The sequence below is a fragment of the Carcharhinus amblyrhynchos genome, chromosome 7 (genome assembly GCF_965287045.1).
Source record: "Carcharhinus amblyrhynchos chromosome 7, sCarAmb.v2.hapA, whole genome shotgun sequence".
Lineage (NCBI taxonomy): Eukaryota > Metazoa > Chordata > Chondrichthyes > Carcharhiniformes > Carcharhinidae > Carcharhinus > Carcharhinus amblyrhynchos.
The window spans coordinates 125,306,389-125,329,777 of record NC_137330.1 but is presented as its reverse complement, the minus strand read 5'-3'; the positions used below and the strand labels follow the sequence as shown (position 1 = coordinate 125,329,777).

The 23,389-nt window shown below is 44.6% G+C and overlaps 1 protein-coding gene across 1 annotated transcript in view; it reads right to left on the bottom strand.

Moving 5' to 3' along the window:
* Positions 1-23,389, bottom strand: part of LOC145345623 (dynein axonemal heavy chain 8-like) — a 1,557,438-nt gene that overhangs the window by 1,514,215 nt on the left and 19,834 nt on the right. The window contains exons 4-7 of the mRNA XM_080193457.1: positions 21,871-22,202; positions 19,593-19,618; positions 17,486-17,638; positions 12,564-12,648 (exon numbers count right to left, since the gene is read on the bottom strand). Coding sequence (XP_080049583.1) covers positions 12,564-12,648; positions 17,486-17,638; positions 19,593-19,618; positions 21,871-22,202 — 596 coding nt within the window. The remainder of the gene's footprint in view (positions 1-12,563; positions 12,649-17,485; positions 17,639-19,592; positions 19,619-21,870; positions 22,203-23,389) is intronic.

Below are 23,389 nucleotides of genomic sequence, written 5' to 3'. Positions count from 1 at the left end.
AGGCCAAAATATCCTTGCGTAAGTGCAGCAACCAAAACTGCACACAGTACTCCAGCTGCGGCCTCACCAATGCCCTATACAGCTGCAGCAAGACCTCCCTACTTTTATATTCAATCCCCCTCGCTATGAAGGCCAGCATCCCATTCGCCTTCCTGACCACCTGCTGCACCTGCAGGCTGGGTTTTTGCGACTCATGCACAAGGACCCCGAGGTCCCTCTGCACCGTCGCCTGCTGCAGTTTTTCGCCATGTAAGTAACAGTTTATTCAGTTTATTCTAGTTTATTCAGCCTCTGCTCATAGTTCAACCCCCTCAACTCTGGTATCAGCCTAGTAAACCTCATACAGCCTCATATTGCTATGTTGAACATCGAAAATGTCTTGTTTTCTCTTCACTTGCCATTTTCTCCAGACGCCAGTGAAACAATTACGTAGGGGAAATGGCTTACAAGAACACTACTCAAAGCATCACTTTTAGATAATATTCAATGAAGCTAGACAGTTTGCTAAATTTCTGGGATTTGCAGCTATCTCAGGCTTCCCTAAAGTTCGGAATGCAATTGATTACACACGTGGCTTTGAAAATGCTGTGGCAGCACCTTTCGTCATCACATGTAGCCCCTTCGGCCCAACCAATCCATGCTGACCATGGTGACCTCTCAGCTAGTCCTAATTACCCATGTTTGGCTCACAGCCCTTTCCAATCCATGTACTTTCCAAATGCTTTTTAAATGTTGCTATTGTACCTGCCTCAACCACTTTCTTTGGCAGCTCATTCCATATACGCACAATCCTCTGCGGTCCCCTTTAAATGTTTCCCTTCTCATCTTAAACCTATGCCCTCAAGTTTTTAATTCCCCATCTCAAAACCGTAAAATCCTGCCCAAGGTCAATAGATCTTTTGATCATCTGACCCTTGTCCACTCCAATTACTGTGGTGGGTGCAACGGTAAATTTCCAGCCTATGTATGTTCATCTTATTTATGCCCTTCATGACTTGAGGGCATGTATAGACACAAACCCAATTGAGCTTGTGTCTATATATGCCCTGTTTGTGAAACAAATCCTGCACTTAGCAGCGCTCCGAAAGCTTGTGCTACCAAATAAATCTGTTGGACTCTAACCTGCTGTTGTGAGATTACTTACTGTGCCTACCCCTTGCACATTCTCCCCATGTCTGTGTAGGTTTCCTCCGGGCGCTCCTGTTTCCTCCCACATTCTAAACATGTGCAGGTTAGGTCGATTGGCCAGGCAAAATTGACCCTAATGTTAGGGGATTAGCAGAGTAAATATGTGGGGTTACAATGATACGGCCTGGTTGGGATTATGGTGGGTGCAGGCTCAATGGTTTGAATGGCCTCTTTCTGCACTATAGGGATTCTACGCTTCTATTCTAACAAAGGTTTGAGATCCATTACCATGGTGAAATGCCAACCACAGATGTATTGGTCGAACTTTATTACTGCGAATACCTTGGACAATCCTTCCTTCTTGATCTGGCATAATTCCTTCCTGCATCCACTAGGGTTCGTGAAGCACACACAATTGGACGTTCTGTCCCATCGTCCTAACAATGAGACACTACTGCTCCTACCCATAAGCAGAGGCATTACAGGTTACAACTGAGAGGTCATAATGGGTTAATATATTTGTCAACAGCAATTGCTGTTTAACACTTGTAAAGGCTTTCTCTGGTGGCATTTGCCGCAGCCATTTCTGATTTTTCTTTATGCCAGATTCAGTATGAGTTACCCATAGTAATTTATGAGACCTAGGGAAGACTTCAATTCCATTGTGTTCCTTGGAGTCAGAGCCCCTTTTATGGCCTTCACCTCCTCTTTGACAGAGTGCACTCTATCCCAAAAGCAAAATATTGCAGATGCTGGAATCTGGAACAAAAACAGAAAATGCTGGAAAATCTCAGCAGGTCTGACAGCATCTGCAGGGAGAAAATAGAGCCAACATTTCAAGTCGTCATTTAAGGTCATTTGGACTCAAAACATTGGTTCTATTGTCTCTCCGCAGATGCTGTCAGACCTGCTGAGATTTTCCAGCATTTTCTGCAATCCATCCTTGTTGATTCTGTACCCAAGGTACATAATTTACCTGGACACACATTTAGCCTGTCACTATCCTCAGAGAAATGCCGTAACTCCTCCTCCAAAGTCTCCAAACATTCCTTTATAGTAGTTCTTGAGATTAAAACGTCATCCAGAAAGACTGCAACTTCAACACCCTTTGAAAAATGGCACAAGCCAACCACACCCCAAAAGGCAAGTGAATGTGCTCATGCAGCCCTTGGTGAGTGTTAATAGTGATGTACTTCTTGGATGACACCTCAATCTCCAGCTGGAAGTAGGAGTGCCTCGTAATTTGGAAAATATGTGATTTCCCCCCCCGGGCAGTTTTGCGTACAAGTCTTCTATACATAGCACGGGGTATCTGTCTAAGCAGGAAGCTCTGTTGAACATCAATTTATAACCTCCACAGACACTGACCATGGTGTCTGGTTTTCAAACTGGGACTACAGGCATGGCCAATTTGGCAAATTGTACAAAGAACAAAGAACAACACAGCATGGGAAACAGGCTCTTTGGCCCAACGAGCCCGCGCCGCCATCTTAACCATGTGTTTTTCCTCCTCCACCCTTGACCCATGTCTAAGCTTATGGTACCCCCATTGGAAACCAGATCCAGGGGAGAATAATTTAGGGACAATTTGTTACACCAATCAGCCTAGGAACACTTCTTTGGGGTGTGGGAGGAAACCGGAGCACCCGGAGGAAACCCACGCAATCATAGGGAGAATGCGCAAACTCCCACAGACACTGGCCCAAATCCATGTATCTGCACAGCTAACAGTGATAGTCACTGAGCAGTTGCAGTGCCCATCTGCTGGTCCAGTTTTAAGCATACACAAACGACGCAAAGTACTAGGCCACTCTCAAAACATCCAAGGGCAGCCCACACACGACCCACCGCGTGCATGCCCCTCGTTAGACAACAGGGTGGACCGACGCACCTGCGGAGTAAAAGAGAAAAAACATCAACACTTGTAACAGTTGATTTCCAGGAACGTCCCGAGGCTCTGATCCTTATTTAAAACCGTCTCCTATAACCCTCCATCATCCCTGTTTCGCTCATGTGTCTATCTAAGTAAACCTTAAACAAGTCCAGTGTGCCTGCTTCCACCACCTTACTTGGCAGTGCGTTCCATACCCCCACAACCCTCTGTGTGATAAACCTCCCTCAAGCATCCAAATTATACCTCTCCCCCTTCACCTTAAGCCCGTGGCCCTTTGTGATATTTGTCTCCAATCTAGGAAAAAGCCTGCCACTGTTTATTCTATCTATACCCTTCATTATTTTATACACCTCTATTAGATTCCCCCTTAATCTCCGTCTTTCTAAGGAAAAGAGCCCCAGTTTACGCAATCTTTCCTCATAACCCAGTCCTTCCATACCAGGCAGCATCCTGGTAAACCTCCTCTGCACTCTCTCCAGGGTCTCCACATCCTTCTGGTAGTATGGTGACCAGAACTGGACGCAGTACTCCAAATGCGATCTAACCAACGTTCTGTACAACTGTAGCATTAGATGCCAGCTCTTGTACTCTATACCCCTTCCTATATACTGGGCATATAATGTCAAATTCCTCCAGATGTTCCAAATCAGTCTCTACATTGGCATGCAGGGCATAGGGTTCTGGTTGTATGTAGAAATATTTAGATTGGGCCTCTGGGTCTACATAGATCTTGGCCCTGGCAACTTTAATCTTTCCAAGGCCTTCTTGGCACATTTCAGGATACTTCCCAATGACTTTGTATATCTCGCAAGTACCCATTTTAAAGATTTGATGCCAACCCAGACAGATTTCCTACAGTTAATCCCTTCCCAAAAGGCTGGGCCCTTGTCCTTACACCGAGGAATTGGACTGTCTGTTACCCATCAATAACAGGGGTTTCAGTGGTCCCAATGGTGGATATTCTAGCCTTGGTATCTCACAAGCTTAAAAGCAAGATGCCCAGAGTTTCCGAAAGGTGTGCACCCCAATGATGGATTCTGCAGCATCTCTACTTACCTCCATGTCTCAGGGGTGGCATATTACCTGGAGTTGTACCTTGATTGGTACCATTTTGGGTGCAGTGTTGCAATTTAGAGGTGTCAATTACCCATCCTCGAGCTAATATATTTGGAAAGCCCTGTCTCAATGTGGCTTTGTCCTTTGGCCTAGGTGATAAGCATTTTGTCTGTTTCAATAGCCTTGTCTAAGGCATCTGCATTTGACTGGAAGTACAGTTCGCTCCTCATTACATTGTGGAGAAACCTTCTGTCCAGTTCTGGGATTTTATGACCTCGTCATCCAATCGCCCTTCCTTGGCAACAAATGGGAGATGTGAGTGTTACATAAGAACATAAGAAATAGGAGCAGGCGTAGGCCATCTAGCCCTTTGAGCCTGCCCCGCCATTCAATAAGATCATGGCTGATCTGTCGTGGCTCAGTTCCACATTCCCGCCCTCTCCCCATAACCCTTAATCCCCTCGCTTATCAAAAACCCATCAACCCGTGTCTTAAAAATATTTAGCGAGGCAGCCTCCACCACTTCAACGGGCAGAGAATTCCAGAGATTCACCACCCTTTGAGTGAAGAAGTTCCTCCTCAACTCCGTTCTAAACTGCCCCCCCTTTATCTTGAGGCTGTGCCCCCTAGTCCTACTGTCCTTTCTGAGCGGGAAGAGCCTCTCCACCTCTATCCTATCCATCCCATTCATCATCTTATATGTCTCAATGAGATCTCCCCTCATTCTTCTAAACTCTAACGAGTACAAGCTTAGTTTATTCAGCCTCTCCTCATAGCTCAACCCCCTCAACTCCGGCATTTGCCGAGTAAACCTCCTCTGCACTCCCTCCAAGGCCAAAATATCCTTGCGTAAGTGCAGCAACCAAAACTGCACACAGTACTCCAGCTGCGGCCTCACCAATGCCCTATACAGCTGCAGCAAGACCTCCCTACTTTTATATTCAATCCCCCTCGCTATGAAGGCCAGCATCCCATTCGCCTTCCTGACCACCTGCTGCACCTGCAGGCTGGGTTTTTGCGACTCATGCACAAGGACCCCGAGGTCCCTCTGCACCGTCGCCTGCTGCAGTTTTTCGCCATGTAAGTAATAGTCCTTCCTACCTTTATTCCTACCAAAGTGGACCACCTCGCACTTGCCAACATTAATTTCCATTTGCCAGTTCCTGGCCCATTGCCCAGCCTATCTAGATCCTTCTGCAGACTCTCCACACCCTCCGCGCAATTTGCCGTTCCACTAATCTTGGTGTCATCAGCAAATTTTGACACCATACACTCGGTTCCCTCCTCCAGATCACCTATATAAATGGTAAATAGCTGAGGCCCCAGCACCGACCCCTGGGGCACTCCACTAGTCACCAACCGCCAATCCGAATAGCACCCATTAGCCCCCACTCTGCCTGTTAACTGCTGGGGTCTTGTTTCTGCGGTTTGGGGGTCACCCAAGGCTGAGTACAGTGTTGTCTATGGATCCTTGAAGCTCCTGGGCCCCTTTATTAACATTTTCAAAAGAAATAGCCAGTTCTATGGATTTCTTAATGTCCAATTTTGACTCAATCAGTAGCTTCCTTTGGTCACAATGTGATTTATTATTTATTCCACATATGAGCAGTTCCTTAATATTTCTGGAACTGCTGGCCCATACTCAGTGTTTTGTTAATTTTCGTACTCTCTTCAAGAATTCAGTAACTGGGTTCCCGGAAAGTCTATTTGCTGCATTAAACCTGTAATATGGTTTGGGGCCATAGTGTGACCAAATCTATCAGTTCATTAAAATGATTTTGAATCCATGACTGCAAGGTAGCTGAAACTCTTTCTGATGTTTTAGATGGGGCCCCACAAGCAGTCAAGAGGATGACATTTTGTCGGTCATCCCGTTCTAACCTGTCTCCAGAGAAGAAGTGTCTCATTCATTTGGTGGACTGGGGCCTATCTTCCATATCTGTATCAGATGGCTCCAATTCCTGAGTAGTGGCATTTTCAATATCTCCCTGTTACTGTCTTACCGGGTTCGCTGAAAGGCAAGGTTGTCAAAAATATTCCTTGTTCCTCATCACCAATCTTTTAACTCAGAAAGCCCAACTGGAAAGGAATGGTATTTGTTAAACACAAAATTAAGCCATTGCTCCATGGTATGCATAGATAGGTCCCAGCTGAGACAATAATTCTGCCCTACCCTGTGTATGCTTTATAAAGGGCTAATAAGTTCCACCTGGACAGGTTATCTACTATTACGGGAACTCATATTCATTGCGATCAGGGAGATCAATTAGTGATTCTCCATAGAACGCATGGGGATTATCACAGTGTAATAAACATCTAGGTGGATTTTATGAGAAATCCATAGACATTATATCGGACGCCATCTGCCACTTGGAATCACAATGTATTGTGTCTGACCACAGTTGACCTATTGGTTTATGTGGACTGGGTATCTATTGAGAAAATTATAGTTTAATAAGATATATTTTTAACTTGCATTATCCTTAAAGATCTGTGTACATCTGTGAACACAGTAAAAAGTATCACAACACCAGGTTAAAGTCCAACGGGTTTATTTGATAGTAAATGCCACAATCTTTCAGAACGCTGTTCCTTCGTCAGGTGAGTGGAGAGTTCTGCTCACAAACAGGGCATATAAAGGCACACACAGTTTGTAGAATACTGATTAGAATGCAAGTCTTTACAGCTAGTCTGCTATTCAAGTTTTAAAAGTGCAGATAATGTGAATGGAGATAGCATTAAGCATAGGTTAAAGAGATGTGTATTGTCTCCAGACAGGACAGGCAAGTTCAGGCAAGTGACGGGGGTTACAGACAGTGTGACATGAACCCAAGATCCTGGTTGAGGCCATCCTCATGTGTGCAGAACTTGGCGATCAGTCTCTGCTCAGCAACTCTGCGCTGTCATATGTCATGAAAGCCACTTTGGAGAATGTTTACCCAAAGATCAGAAGCTGAATGCCTGTGACCTCTGATGTGTTCGCCAACAGGAAGGGAACAGTCTTGCCTGATGATTGTCGAACGGTGTTCATTCATCCGTCATAGCATCTGCATGGTCTCTCCAATGTACCATTCTTCGGGAGTCCCTTTCCTGCAGCATATTAGGTAGACAACGTTGGCCGAGTTGCAAGAGTATGTGTACCTGGTGGATGGTGTTCTCACGTGAGACGATGGCATCCATTGTTGATGATCTGGCATGTCTTGCAGAGGTTGCTGTGGCAGAGTTGTGTGGTGTTGTGTCACTGTTATCATGAAGGCTGGGTAGTTTGCTGCAGACGATGATCTGTTTGAGGCTGTGCGGTTGTTTGAAGGCAAGAAGTGGGGGTGTGGGGATGGCCCTGGTGAGATGTTCATCTTCATCAATGACATGTTGAAGACTCCGGAGAAGATGTCATAGCTTCTCCCCTCCGGGGAAGTATTGGACGACAAAGGGTAGTCTGTCCATCGTGTCCCGTGTTTGTCTTCTGAGGAGGTTGATGCGGTTTTTCGCTGTGGCGCGTCGGAACTGTCGATCGATGAGTCAAGCACCATATCCGGTTCTTATGAGGACATCTTTCAGAGTTTGGAGGTGTCTGTTCCAACCCTCCTCATCTGAGCAGATCCTGTGTGTAAGGAGGGCTTGTCCATAGGGGATGGCCTCTTTAACATGTTTAGGGTGGAAGCTGGAGAAGTGGAGCATCGTAAGATTATCTGTGGGCTTGCGGTACAGTGAGGTGCTGAGGTGACCGACCTTGATGGAGATCTGTGTGTCCAAGAATGCAACCGATTCTGGAGAATAGTCCAAATCATGACTCCATCTGTGAAAACAAAGTGGGATAAAGGAATATTGTATCATAGTTAATCTTTTCATGTTTATTTAGGGGGGCATTTTCAGCCTGCAATTTTCATCTGTGTGAATGGTGGTACATGCTCAAAATCCAGAGTGCACAATGCGGACAGCAAGTTTCCAAGTTCCAATTTTCCCAGCCTCTCACACTGGAGGGGCCAATGGACTGGGGAATGCTCATTTTTGTGTGAGCGTGTTATTAGTGAGCACTGTCTCTAGGACTTCTACGACATTAGTGTACCTTTGAGAAAGCTTTTTTTAAATCGTGTTTTCTGCAGTTCTCACAGCTTCAGTGGTTTTCATTGTGGCACCAGGCTGTCTGTAGAAGTCCTTTTATCGCTACTTAAATAGAATTTGTTTTTTTTTACTCTGGCATGTTCTATGACTGTGCATTGTGCAGAGGAAGATCATATGTCCTGGACAGTTTTTCTTTCCCTAGTGATTTTAAGGTTTCGTTTTCTGTCTGGCTGGCAGAGTTTTAGTTTTAGCTGGAAAGAAATGTCTCTCTCTTTCTCTCCCCGGTTTTGGTAATCCTGCTGGTTAACTGAAAGCAAGGCTTCCTGGAGCAAAGAACCTGCTGTTGGTGGCTGGACCAGAGTCTCTCCCTGATGTTCTGAGAAGCTGTTCTGGTTCTAAGTTTGTCTGTGTGTGCCTCAAGAGAATTGTACCATTCATTCAAAAGACTCAGTTCCAGTATCATATGAACATTAGTCTTTGCTGTGTTAAACCAATGGAAAGAGGTGTTAATGTGATTGGAACATCTGAGATATATTTGTTAAGAGCTATGCATTTTCGTGGTTGTTTTGTTTTGTCTGTAATTGATAAAAGTTATTGCTAATATTTTTATGATACACGTGTTAACTATATTTCTGTATTAACTTTGTTTGCTAAAAACTCCTTAGTGAGCCATTTGAATCATACCTGAAGTGAAACCAGATATTCAGTGGATGCTGGCATGATGACAGGCCGGTGCCATTTTCAACAGGTCTACAGTTCAGTAAGTAGGCTAACTTCTAGGTCACTCACTGGTCAGCACTTCACACCTGAAGATCCACAGCAGGCAAAGGAAGGAATGTCCCAGGAAACCACAGCACTTGAAGGGATGTGGAGGCCAGGAATCTGCTGGGTCGCTGGCTGATGATGCGTCCCTGGGTCCAGTCATCACAGAGCTGATGGAACTACAAAGGCAGAGTCACGAGCATACCTCTTCAGTCTGCAAGGTGGACTGGAAGAGTCCCATCGCCTTTTGTCTGAGGAGATAGTGCTGTCACTTCAGCAAAATGAGGCCATTACTGCAAAGATAGTGTCCATGGTGAAGACCTAGATGCAGGATGTGCACTCCAGGACAAGGGATGTCTGCACTATGGTTCATTTCATGTTCTCCTAGTCTGAGGGCATAAGCTCCATGGTGCAGGGCATCAATTTCATCATGCAGATACTAGTGGAAATCTATGAATGCCAACGCCAGAGGACGGTAAAGCTTCTGGACCACTGTTAGCTGTGCAGATACATGGATTTGGGCCTGTGTCTGTGGGAGTTTGCACATTCTCCCTGCGGTCGCGTGGGTTTCCTCCAGGCACTCCGGTTTCCTCCCACACCCCACAGATGTGCTCTTAGGCTGATTGGTATACCAAATTGACAGGATTCTCCCCTGAATCTGGCTAAGTTAGTTCCACTCACATACACACAGGGCAGGGTAGGTGTAGGAGGATGTGGAGGCGCAGGGTCATTGGGCCAAAGGGCCTGTTTCCCGTGCTGGGTTGTTCTTTGTTCTTGCTCTTTGTTCACTCCAGCTGCCCCTCTACCCATGGAGGAGCACTGGGACTATCAGGCAGCCAGGAGTGAGGATTGACAGGGGCACAGCCCAGGGCCTTCCACTCAGCTGACCCTGGGAGTGTCCAGCTCATCTGACTTTGCCCTCCCTCCGAGTAATACACCTTCAGTCCCACATATCATAAAACACCACAATAATGCAGGAGATCCTTCCTCTTGGGGCCATATTGTAGGACATCGCCCCGGTCGGCACTGAAACCACATCTTCAGCAGTCCAATGGCCTGCTCCATCAGCATGCATGTGGAAGCATGAGTCTCACTGTGTTGTGTCTCAGCTGATATTTGTGGCCTCCACACTGGTGTCATCAGTGTACCCCTTGTCCCCGAGGAGTCATCCCTCCAGTCACTGCTCTCCCGTTAAAGATGGTTGGTATTTGCAAGTGGCCCAAGGTATTACTGTCATGGTGCTCCTGAGGAAATGGGCACATACATGCATGATGAACATTAAATGGTCGCAGTAGAGTAGGATGTTAAGGAAGTGGAATCCCTTGCGGTTCATGAATACCACAGCCTGCTGCAATGGTGACCCAAGAGGCATAAGAACATAAGAAATAGGAGCAGGAGTAGGCCATCTAGCCCTTCGAGCCTGCCCCGCCATTCAATAAGATCATGGCTGATCTGAAGTGGATCAGTTCCACTTTCCCGCCCTCTCCCCATAACCCTTAATTCCCCTGTCTATCAGAAACCTATCTACCCGTGACTTCAATATATTTAGCGAGCTAACCTCCACCACTTCAACGATCCGAGAATTCCAGAGATTCACCACCCTTTGAGTGAAGAAGTTCCTCCTCAACTCTGATCTAAACTGCCCCCCCACCTTATCTTGAGGCTGTGCCCTCTAGTCCTGCTATCCTTTCTAAGCGGGAAGAATCTCTCTACCTCTACCCTATCCATCCCCTTCATTATCTTATACATCTTTATAAAATCCCCCCTCATCCTTCTAAACTCCAATGAGTACAGGCCCAGTCTATTTAGTCGGGTGCTCCAGTTCCCTCCCACACCCCAAAGATGTGCTATTAGGCTGATTGGTGTAACAAATTGTCCCTAAATTAGTCTTCCCTCAATGTGGAATGCCATAAGCATAGACAAGGGTCATGGGTGGAGGGGGGACTCATAATTTTAAAATGGCGGCACGGGCTCACTGGGCTGAAGGGCCTGTTTCCCGGGCTGTTTTGTTCTTTGTTCTTTGTTCCTCATGAATTAATGATATCCATGACACTTGAACACTAACATGGTTATCCTACCACTAGTTGCTGCCATTCAGCCCACCTGACTTTCCTCTCAAATCCATCTCAAGTGATCTCCCTAGAGGGAATACACTACATCAAAGAAGTTCAAGCACATATTAATGGTCTCTGAATTACTTCTTTTCTTTGAAGAAAAACGTCTCTTTCCATGGCTGCAGACAAAACTGCCAACCAATTTTTGCTCTTAAAAGTTGAAGTTCTAAGGCTCCTTGTATCTTGCTGAAGGTTAATTGCTGAAGGCTAGTAAAATTGTGGTCTAGTGTCTTGTAAATGATTTTAAATGGTTGTCAACTGTTCATTTTAAAAATACAGGCAGCATTCCCATGGAGTTCCTGTCTGCCACTTGTGAAATGCTATCCCCAAATTGATGACTTCAAAGGACTGACCTAAAGCAATTTTACACCCTAAAAACATTGTAGTCCATTTTGGAGGCATAACATGCAAATCAAAAACCTTTATTTTGAGATATACACAGCGAACTGAACCCACAGTCACAATTTCAGTGGGCTCCTTTTTTGCAAGAACACATTCCTGATAATTCCCACTGGCTGATTACAATTAAAGAGTCAATTAATGCAGACGGAATCTTACAAGAATTTGGAAAGGTGTCAGTTCTGGTGAGATAACTGATGTGGAATTCTTCAGCTCCCTGGGTCAGTTTTCTCTCTGGATCTTGTCACTTTATCTGCCAAAAAAAGTGGATGTGGCTCGCACATCACTGTGGCAGGATGGGAACTTTTAGAGTTTGGAATTAATCATTGTTGGGGTCGGCCCCCATCTCTGAGACTCCCACCATGATCACTGGCATTCCCTCCAGTACCCACATTATTGCAGGCATCCCCCCTTCCAACAACCCATCATCACCGGCATTGCCTTTCCTTTCTCCCACCGATCATCACTGGTATCGCTATTGCTTGCAGTGTCTGCTCTCCCAGGCATCACAAATAGATGAGTCCCTGCACATAAGTCTCCTACAAAGGCCAGCTCACGTTACATAGTACTTTGCGCCCCCTTGGGGATCTCCATGACAGGTTCATGCCTCGGGGAGCCTGTTGTAAACCTCGCCGATGGGACACCATATCAGTGAAATACAAAAATTGGATGAGGGGAAAATCAGGCGAGGAAGGTCTTTAATTAGACTACAATTTATTTAAATAAATGCAAGTCGTGTTCTCACCAATGATAGGCATGAAGCTGATTACGTCGCCAGCGAGGAGTGACAGAAATCGGAGATTGCGATCTTGCTGGTAAGATTGGCAATTTCCAGATTTCACTAGATCTTGAGCCCCCGCAAGCAATTTTGTTCAAGCTCCCATCCATAGAATTTACACTGTGCATTTCTCCAATTGTTTGTTTTCATTGTGGTGCATTTGATGGCCATGGGTTTAGGGAGTGAAATAACCACTGGAAAGTCATTCATTAAAATCCCACTATGTGCAAAACAGAATTGAATAAAATTTGATCATTTTATTATAAATAGTACGGCTAATTGGAGGTTATATTTAAGATTGTGTGCATATTAAAGAAAATATACATCCAGATTAATCATGTTTTATTAACAACATATTAATAACATTTACCTACTGCAGGTGGTTCAGCTTCTTGGTAAAAGAACACAATTGATTTTGTGCCTCCTTTTGCGAAGAAATCATCAAAAGGTTGGAACTGTCGAGAACAAAATACTAATGATGAAAACCTTTCCAAGTTCAATTGTGTATCATATACATAAGAACATAAGACCTTGGAACAGGAGTAGACAATTCAGTCCCTCAAGTCTGCTCAGCTACTCAATATGATCATGGCTGATCTTGTCTTAGTCTTAACTCAACTCCCCTACACAATTACTAAATTCCAAAAAGCTCATTATATAAACAAAAAACTATAATGGCATTGTCACAGATTTTCTCCCCAATTAGTCTGTTAATCAGCAAAGTTGAAAACAGGGATGGATTCCAATTGATGCTCGTTGTGTATTAAGAGTGCTGGAAGCTTCAAACAAGTGATTAAAAACTGAGAAAGCTTATCTCAAGCTTGTACTTAGAAAAACAAACTCGTTCTGAAATATATGGGGAGGGCAACTCCCATAGCTGTGTTGCAGATTACTGCAGCTGACTGAAAAACAATGATGATAGGACATGGTTGTGATTATTGATTCAGTTAAAGTTAAAACATTAACAATGAATTTCTACCTAAAAGAAATTTGGACTGTTTGAACATTTCAAAAGATTGAATTGGGTGTTTGAATTGGGTGTTGGGAGGTGCCTCACAAAAGGTTGCTTCAGAAGGTTAGGGTGCATGGAGTTGGGGGTAAGGTGTTAGCGTGGATAGAGGATTGGTTGTCTAATAGGAAGCAGAGAGTTGGTATCAATGGGTGCTATTCTGATTGGCGGTTGGTGACTAGTGGAGTGCCGCAGGGATCGGTGCTGGGGCCTCAGCTTTTACCATTTACAGAGATGATCTGGAGGAGGGGGATGAGTGTAGGGTGACGAAATTTGCCGATGACATGAAGATGAGTGGAAAAGCAAATTGCGCGGAGGGCGTGGAAAGTCTGCAGAGGGATCTGGATAGGCTAAGTGAGTGGGCGAGGACCTGGCAAATGGAGTATAATGTTAGCAAATGTGAGGTTATCCACTTTGGCAGAAATAATAGTAGGAGGGATTACTATTTAAAGGGTGAAAAGCTGCAGCATGCTACGGTGCAGAGGGACCTGGGGGTCCTTGTGCATAAGTCGCAAAAACCCAGTCTGCAGGTGCAGCAGGTGATCAAGAAGGCGAATGGTATGCTGGCCTTTATAGCGAGGGAGGGTAGAATATAAAAGTAGGGAGGTCTTGGTGCAATTGTACAGGGTACTGGTGAGGCCGCAGCTGGAGTATTGTGTGCAGTTTTGGTCGCCGCACTTGCAGAAGGATATATTGGCCTCGGAGGGAGTGCAGAGAAGGTTCACCGGGCTGATACCGGAGATAAGGGGGTTAGCCTAAAAAGAGAGACTAAATAGACTGGGTCTGTACTCATTGGAGTTTAGAAGGATGAGGGGGGATCTTATAGAGACACATAAGATAATGAAAGGGATGGATAAGGTCGAGGTAGAGAGATTCTTCCCACTTAGAAGGAATAGCAGGACGAGAGGGCACAGCCTCAAGATAAGTGGGGGGCAGTTAGATCGGAGTTGAGGAGGAACTTCTTCATGGTGGTGAATCTCTGGAATTCTCTGCCCGTTGAAGTGGTGGAGGCTACCTCGCTAAATATATTTAAGACACAGGTAGATAGGTTTTTGACAGGCCAGGGAATTAAGGGTTATGGGGAGAAAGCGGGAAAGTGGAACTGATCCACTTCAGATCAGTCATGATCTTATTGAATGGAGGGGCAGGCTTGAAGGACTAGATGGCCTACTCCTGCTCCTATTTCTTATGTTCTTATGTTCTTACATAATTAAGCTATGAAAGTTGTCAAAATCAGAGAAAATTTGCAGTTCAGCAGCGATCTAATCTGAACTTTCCATCCTGGAAACCTGTGTGCCTGTGATTCGGTATGTGTCTACGTTAATTTATATCAGGTTTAATTGTAAATTTATGGAAACTCAATGACCAGTTAAATGTGGAAATTTTAACGATAGTTTAGTTTTTGTTTTTAATTTTTATGAGGCATTTTGTGCTTGTACTGCCCTGTCTCTTTAGAAAGCCATAGCTGTAAGAAAATGCTGAGACATAACTGCTTGAAATTTAAGAGCTCTGAGAATCTGTGTTTCGTTTGTTTTAAGTGGATGTGCATAGACTTGTTTCAGCATTGTTTTGGGCTACATTTCTTAAGGTTTATCTTTTTGGAGAATTAACCTGATCTTGAGTCTTCAATGACAGGCATTTTTGAAAGAGGGTACATAGCAGAAAAGGAAAGGATAGGATTCAGAATAGTGTTGCAGTTAAAGCTAGGGCATAGAGAAAGATCAACTTAATATATGATATTAATATTCAAAGGTCTGATGGTAGCAGGGGAGAAGCTGCTCTTGAGCTGGTTGGTATGTGTTTTCAGATTTTTGTATCATTTTCCCAACAGAAGAAGGAGAGAACCCCTGGATGCGTAGAATCCTTGATTATGCTGGCTGCTTTTCTGAGGCAACGAGAAGTGCAAACGGAATCAATGGATGGGAGGCTGGTTTGTGTGATGGACTGGACTACATTCACAGCCCTCTGTAGTTTCTTGTGGTCTTGGTCAGAGCAGGAGCCATACCAAGCTGTGAAATATCCAGTAAGGATACTTTCTATGGTGCATCTGTAAACATTGGTGAGAGTCATAGTGGACATGCTGAATTTCCATAGCTTCCTGAGAAAGTAGAGGAGTTGGTGGGCTTTCTTAACAATAGCGTCTGCATGGAGCAACCAGGACAGATTGATGGTGTTCTGAACGCCTAGAAAATTGAAACTCTCACCCATCTCTGCTTAATTAGAACATAAGAACATAAGAAATAGGAGCAGGAGTAGGCCATCTTGCTGTTTGTCATTTTCATAAATGACATAGATGAGGAAGTGGAGGGATGGGTTAGTAAGTTCACCGATGACACGAAGGTCGGTGGTGTTGTGGATGGTCTGGAAGGATGTCAGAAGTTGCAGCAGGACATAAATAGGATGCAGGACTGGGCGGAGAAGTAGCAGATGGACTTCAACACGGATAGATGTGTAGTCGTCCATTTTGGCAGGACCAATGGGATGAACGAGTACACTATCAAGGGCTGAAGTCTTAGTAGTGTTGAAGAGCAGAAGGATCTTGGGGTCCGGGTCCACAGGACTCTTAAATCGGCCTTGCAGGTGGAGGATGTGGTCAAGAAGGCATATGGTGTACTGGCCTTCATTAATCGAGGGATTGAGTTTAGGAATCGGGAAGTAATGCTGCAACTTTATAAGACCCTTGTCAGGCCTCACTTGGAGTACTGTGCGCAGTTCTGGTCGCCTCACTATAGGAAGGACGTAGAAGCTATTGAAAGGGTACAGAGGAGATTTACAAGGATGTTGCCTGGATTGGGAGGCATGCCTTATGAAGATAGGTTGAGGGAGCTGGGACTCTTCTCCCTGGAGAGACGAAGGTTGAGAGGCGACCTGATAGAGGTTTATAAGATGTTGAGAGGAATAGATAGGGTGGATTCTCAGAGGCTATTTCCCCGGGTTGAAATGATCGCTACGAGAGGACACAGATTTAAGGTGCGGGGAGGCAAGTACAGAAGCGATGTTAGGGGTAAGTTTTTCACTCAGAGGGTGGTGAGTGAATGGAATCGGCTGCCATCAGTGGTGGTGGAGGCGAACTCGCTGGGGTCTTTTAAAAGACTTCTGGATGAGTATATGGGATTTAATGGGATTGGGGGTTATAGATAGGTCTATGGATTGGTAGGTGTTGATGTGATCGGTGCAACTCGTGGGCCGAAGGGCCTGTTTGTGCTGTAGTGTTCTGTGTTCTATGTTCTATCTAGCCCCTCAAGCCTGCCCCGCCATTCAATAAGATCATGGCTGATCTGTCGTGTCTCAGTTCCACATTCCCGCCCTCTCCCCATAACCCTTAATCCCCTTGCCTATCAAAAACCTATCAACCCGCGTCTTAAAAATATTTAGCGAGGCAGCCTCCACCACTTCAACCGGCAGAGAATTCCAGAGATTCACCACCCTTTGAGTGAAGAAGTTCCTCCTCAACTCCGTTCTAAACCGCCCCCCCCTTTATCTTGAGGCTGTGCCCTCTAGTCCTAATTGCCATTGACATAGACTGGGACATATTCTGCAGTGTTTCCTGAAGTCAATGACTATCTTCTTCATTTTACTGACATTGAGGGGAAGATTATTATCCTCAGACCATTTCACCAGATTCTCTATCTCTTTCCTGTACATTGTTTGAGGTCCTACTCAGTATGGTGATGTCATTAGCAAACTTGAAAATTGAGTTGGAGTGGAATTTTGCCACACAATCATAGGTGTATAAGGAGTATAGTAAGGGGCGATTGACACAGCCTTGCAGGGCACCAGTGTTGTGGATAACCATGGAGGTATCATTCCCTAGCCTTACTGATTGCATTCTGTGTTGTAAGAAGTCTAGGAGCTAGTTGCAAAGGGAGGAGCTGACCCCAAGGCCAAGGAGTTTAGGGATGAGTTTTGTTGGTGTTGAAAGGTGAGCTGAGTAATAAAGAGTTGTTATCCAAGTGTTCCAGGATTGAGTGCAGGACCAGGGAGATGGCGTCTACTGTGAACCATTTGAGGCGATAGGCGAACTGGAGTGGACCTAGGCAATCTGGGAGATGGGAGTTGATGCATGTCATGACTAATCTTTCGAAGCACTTCATACCAATGAATGTCAGAGCTACCAGGCAGTAGTCATCAAGGCATGCTGCCTGGCTTTTCTTGAGCACAAGGGTGATGATTATCATCTTGAAGCAGGTAGGGACCTCAGATCAGAATAAGGAGAGGTTAAAGATGTCTGAGAATGGTCCTGCCAGCTGGTCCACTTGGGATCTGAGTGCTTGTCTGGGTACCTGGACTGGAACTGTTGCTTTTCGTGGGTTAACTTTTAAGAAGGCTGATCTGATGTCTGTGACGGTGACCTCGGATATCAGTTCAACCGAGGCTTCCAGGGCAGATGGTGTCTTCTCGCTGACCTCTTGCTCAAAACGAGCATCAAATGTGTACTGTCATGAAATAAAGCTTTCTTTTCAAACGTTATGAACCTGGAGCCATGATTACTGCCAAAGGCATGATGGTTAGAAAGCTGGGAGCAGTAGGAAGCAAAGAGTTGGCATAAATATGTATTTTTTCTGATTGGCAGGTACTGGCTAGTGGGGTTCTGCAGTGATCTGTGTTAGCGTCCCAATACTTTGATTTGGAAGAGGGAACTAAATCTATTATCTACAAATTTGCAGATGATACAAAGTTAGGTGGATGGTGACAGTGAGGAAGATGCAGAGATGCTTCAGCATGATTTGGACAAGCTGAGTTTGTGGGCATATGCAGGATAATGGGGATTTTCAAGTTTGCTACCATTCTGAATATGACCTCAAACAATGATGAGAAGAAGTACAGGAAAGAGATAGAGAATCTGGTGAAATGGTCTGAGGATAATAATCTTCCCCTCAATGTCAGTAAAACGAAGAAGATAATCATTGACTTCAGGAAACACAGTGAGAACATGCCCCAAACTACATCAATGGCAATTAAGCGGAGATGGGCGAGAATTTCGAGTTTCTAGATGTTTAGAACCATAAATGATATTATCCACTTCGGTAGCAAGAATAGGAAGACAGAACATTACTTGAATGGGTGTAAATTGAGAGAGGTCGATATTCAGCAAGGCCTTGGGATCTTTGTGCATCAATCGCTGAAAGGTACAGCAGGCGGTAAAGAAAGCAAACGCTATTTTAGGCCTTCATAGTAAAAGGATTTAAGTATAAGAATAGAGCGGTTTCACTGCAATTGTATAGGGCATTGGTGAGACTACACTGGAGTATTGTGTGCAGTTTTGGTGTTCTTATCTGAGGAAGATTGTCCTTGTTAACATAACATAGAACATAGAACACTACAGCACAAACAGGCCCTTTGGCCCACTAGTTGCGCCAATCACTTGTATACCTACTAAGCCAAAGACCTATCTATAACCCCCAATCCCATTAGATCCCATATACTCATCCAAAAGTCTTTTAAAAGACCCCAGCGAGTTCACCTCCACTACCACCGACAGCAGCCGATTCCATTCACTCACCACCCTCCGAGTGAAAAACTTACCCCTAACATCTCCTCTGTACTTGCTTCCCTGCGCCTTAAATCTGTGTCCTCTCGTAGCGACCATTTCAGCCCTGGGAAATAGCCTCCAAGAATCCACCCTATCTATTCCTCTCAACATCTTATAAACCTCTATCAGGTCGCCTCTCAACCTTCGTCTCTCCAGGGAGAAGAGTCCCAGCTCCCTCAGCCTATCTTCATAAGGCGTGCCTCCCAATCCAGGCAACATCCTTGTAAATCTCCTCTGCACCCTTTCAATAGCTTCTACGTCCTTCCTATAGTGAGGCGACCAGAACTGCACAGAGTCCTCCAAGTGGGGTCTGACAAGGGTCTTATAGTTGCAGCATTACCTCCCGACTCCTAAACTCAATCCCTCGATTAATGAAGGCCAGTACACCATACGCCTTCTTGACCACATCCTCCACCTGCGAGGCTGATTTAAGAGTCCTATGGACCTGGACCCCAAGATCCCTCTGCTCTTCAACACAGCTAAGACTCCTACCCTTGATATTGTATTCCTTCATCCCATCGGTCCTGCCAAAATGGACCACTACACATTTATCTGCGTTGAAGTCCATCTGCCACTTCTCCGCCCAGTCTTGCATCCTATCTATGTCCCGCTGCAACTTCTGACATCCCTCCAGACTATCCACAACACCACCAACCTTGGTATCGTCTGCGAACTTGCTAACCCATCCCTCCACTTCCTCATCCAGGTCATTTATGAAAATGACAAACAGCAAGGGTCCTAGAACAGATCCCTGGGGCACTCCATTGGTGACCGACCTCCATGCAGAAAAAGACCCATCCACAACCACTCTCTGCCTTCTGCAGAGAGGTTAGAATCGCAATACAGCAAAGGTTTACCAAGGTGATTCCTGGGAATGGCAGGTCTGTCATATGAGGAGAGATTAAATCAGTTAGGACTATATTCGCAGGAGCTTAGAAGAGGGAGAGGGATCTCATAGGAATTTTAAAAACTCCAACTGGGTTAGACAGGTTATATTCAGAAAGAATGTTCCCAATGACGGTGGGGGGGGGCTGCGCGGCGGTCAGAACTAGGGATCATAGTTTGAGGATAAGGAGTAAACCTTTGAGAACTGAGATGAGGAGAAATTCCAATACCTAGAGAGTGGTAAATGTGTAGAATTCACTACCACAGAAAGTAGCTGAGGCCAAAATGTTGTCTGATTTCAAGAAGAAATTAGGTATAGTTCTTGGGACTAAAGGGACCAATGGATGTGCGGGTGATGGGGGAATCAGCCATGATCAGAATGAATGACGAAGCAGGCTTGGAGGGCCAAATGGTCTACTCCTGCTTCTAGGATTCCAGGATATTTTGACAAATGTGGCAATTTTAATCTGGATATAATTCACACGCGTGAGAACAAAATAGTTGTAATTATGTAATGGTTAATTAGAAATTTTGGATATTTAAAATGATTATGACAAATCCTGTGTTGGATTGACCAAAGAATAGTACAGCATACAAACAGGCCCTTTGGCACTCCAAGCCCGTGCCGATCATGATGCCCAAACTAAAGTTTGGGGAGGTAATGGCTGAATGGTATTATCGCTAAACTATTAACCCAGAAAACTCAGCTAATGTTCTGGGAACCTGGGTTCAAATCCCGCAACAGCAGATGGTGAATTTGAATTCAATAAAAAATATCTGGAATTAAGAATCTACTGAAGACCATAAAAAACCATTGATTGTCAGAAAAACCTATCTGGTTCACTAATGTCCTTCAAGGAAGGAAATTTGTCATCTTACCTGATCTGGTCTATATGTGACTCCAGAGCCACAGCAATGTGGTTGACTCTCAACTGCCCTCCAAGGGCAATTAGGAATAGGCAAAAAGTGCTGGCCAGCCAGCAACACCATCGCCCACAAATGAATTTTTTTTAAAACTAAATTAAAAGAAAATTTTCTGCCCTTACCTGAACTGCATCCCTCCATTCACTCCCTATTCATTTACCCATCCAATGCCTCTTAAATGTTGCTAATGTGCCTGTTCTACCACCTCTTCAGGCTGCGCATCCCAGGTACAACAATCCAGCTGCACATTTCACTTAAACTTTCCCCCTCTCACCTTTAGCTTCTGCCCCCATGTAATTGACACTTACACTCTTGGAAAACACTTCTGACTATCCAGTCTGTCTATTCCTCTCCTAATACTGCAGACCTCTATTGGGTTTCCCTTCAGCCTATGACTTAATAGTGAAAACAATCCTACTTTATCCAACCTCTCCTCATAGTCAACACGATCAAGACCAGGCAACATCCTAGTGAACCTTCTTTGCACACTCTCCAATGCCTCGGTCAATGTCGGCAAGCTTGCCAAATGCCTTCTTAATCACCTTAGCCACCTGGGTAACCACTTCTAGGGAATTGTGGACCTGACCACCAAGATCCCTCTAGATGTTAATGTTCCGAAGGGCTCAGCCATTTACAGTATAATTCACAACTAAATTTGATCCTCCAAAATGCATCACCTCACAATTGTCTGGATTAAGCACCATCTGCCATTTATGTGCCCAAATCTTCAATCTACCTTATCCTGTTGTATCCTCTGACTATCCCCGGCACTATCAGCAACTCCACCAATCTGTGCATCATCCACAAGTTTACTAACCTAGACCACCCACAATTTCCTCCAGATCATTTATATTTAGTACAAACAACAGAGGACTTAGCACTGTTCCCCGCAGACCACCACAAGCTATAGATCTCCATTCTGAAAAACATTCTTCCATTGCTATTGTCTGTCTTCTATGACAAGCCAGTTCTCTGCTAGCCCATTGAGCTAACTCACCTTGAATGCCATGAGATTTTAGTTTTTGTAGTTTTGATTTTAGTTTAATGCCTTATTAAAGTTCATATAAACTGCATGCACAGCCTTTTCTTCATCAATTTTCTTTGTCACCTCTTCAAAAAAATCATCAAATTAGTGAGACATAACCTCCCCACCCAAAACCATGCTGCCTGTCACTAACTATTCCATTTTCTTCCAAATGTACATATATACTGTCCCTCAGTATCTTCTCCAAAGGCTTCCCCACCACTGATGTCAGGCTCACTGGCCTTTAATTTCCTTGCTTCCTTTTTTAAACAAGGCTATTCTCCAGTCTTCTAGAAACTTACCTATGATCAAAGAGGACATGAAGGTATCTGTTAAAGCCCCAGCTATTTCTCTCCGTGCATCCCGCAGTAAGCTGAGATAGATCCCAGCCAGCCCTGGGGACTTTTCCACCTTAATGCAATTTAAGATTCCGAGCACTTCCTCCAATATGTTGACATTCTCAAGAGTGTTCACACACCCATCTCTGACCTCAACATCCATCATATTCTTCTCCTTGGTGATTACTGATACAAATTGCTCATTGAGGATCTCAACCTCTTCTTGTGGCTCCACACATAACTTGTCTCCATTGTCCTTGAGTGGGCCCACTCTTTCTTTTGCTACCTTTTTGCTCCTAATATATGCATAAAAAGCAATGGGATTCTTCTTGATCCTGATTGCTAAAGACATTTCATGCCGTCTTTTAAAGTTAAAGTTTATTTATTAGTCACATTAACACTGCAATGTAAGTTAGGCTTACATTAACGCTGCAATGAAGTTACTGTGAAATTCCGCTAGTCACCACAGTCTAGCGCCTCTTCGGGTCAATGCACCTAACCAGCACATCTTTCAGAATGTGGGAGGAAACCCATGCAAACACAGGGAGAATGTGCAAACTCCACATAGACAGTGACCCAAGCTGGGAATTGAACCCGGGTCCCTGGTGCTGTGAAGCAGCAGTACTAATCACTGTGCTATCGTGCCGCCCAATTTACAGTGCTGATTTACCCTCAAACAGCCTTCCCAATCTACACTCTCCAGATCCTGCCTAATGTTGTTGTAGTTAGTTTTCCCCAATTTAATACCTTTGCATGAAGACTACTCTTGACCTTAACTACAAGCACTTCAAAACTTATGGAATTATGATCACAGGTCCCAGAATGCTCTCCTACTAAAACTTCAATCACCTGGCTGAGCTCATTCCCCAATACCAGGTCGAATATGGCTCCTTCCCAAGTTATTATATTTACACACTGTTTCAAGAAACCCTCCTGGACGCTCCCTATAAATTCTGTCCCTAGCAGTAAGTGAGTCCCAGTCAATATAGGGAAAGTTAAAATCATCCACCACAACAACCATGTTTGCATCTTTCCAAAATTTGCCTGCATTTTTCTCTGTTATCTCCCACTGGCTTTTGGGATGTCTGTAATTAAACCCCCAACATTGTGACTGCACTCTTTCTGTTTCTGAGCTTTGTCCATATTGCCTCGCTGCCTGAACCTTCTGAGGTGTCCTCCCTCAATACAGCTGAGATATTCTCCTTAACTCCTTAACCCTTTTACATCCCCCTCTATCCTGCTGAAGCATCTAAGTCTTGTCCATCTTTCAACCAAGTCTCTATAATAGCAACAATATCATAGTTCCATGTACTAATCCAAGTTCTAAGTTCATTTGTATTACCTGTTATGCTCCTCGCATTGAAATAAATGCACTTCAGATCACCAGTTCTGCTCTGTTCAGCAACTATTCCCTTCCTGCTCTTCCTTTTAATCTAACTGGCCTTAGATCAGAGGTTTAAAATTGACGCTCTTTCAGCACACA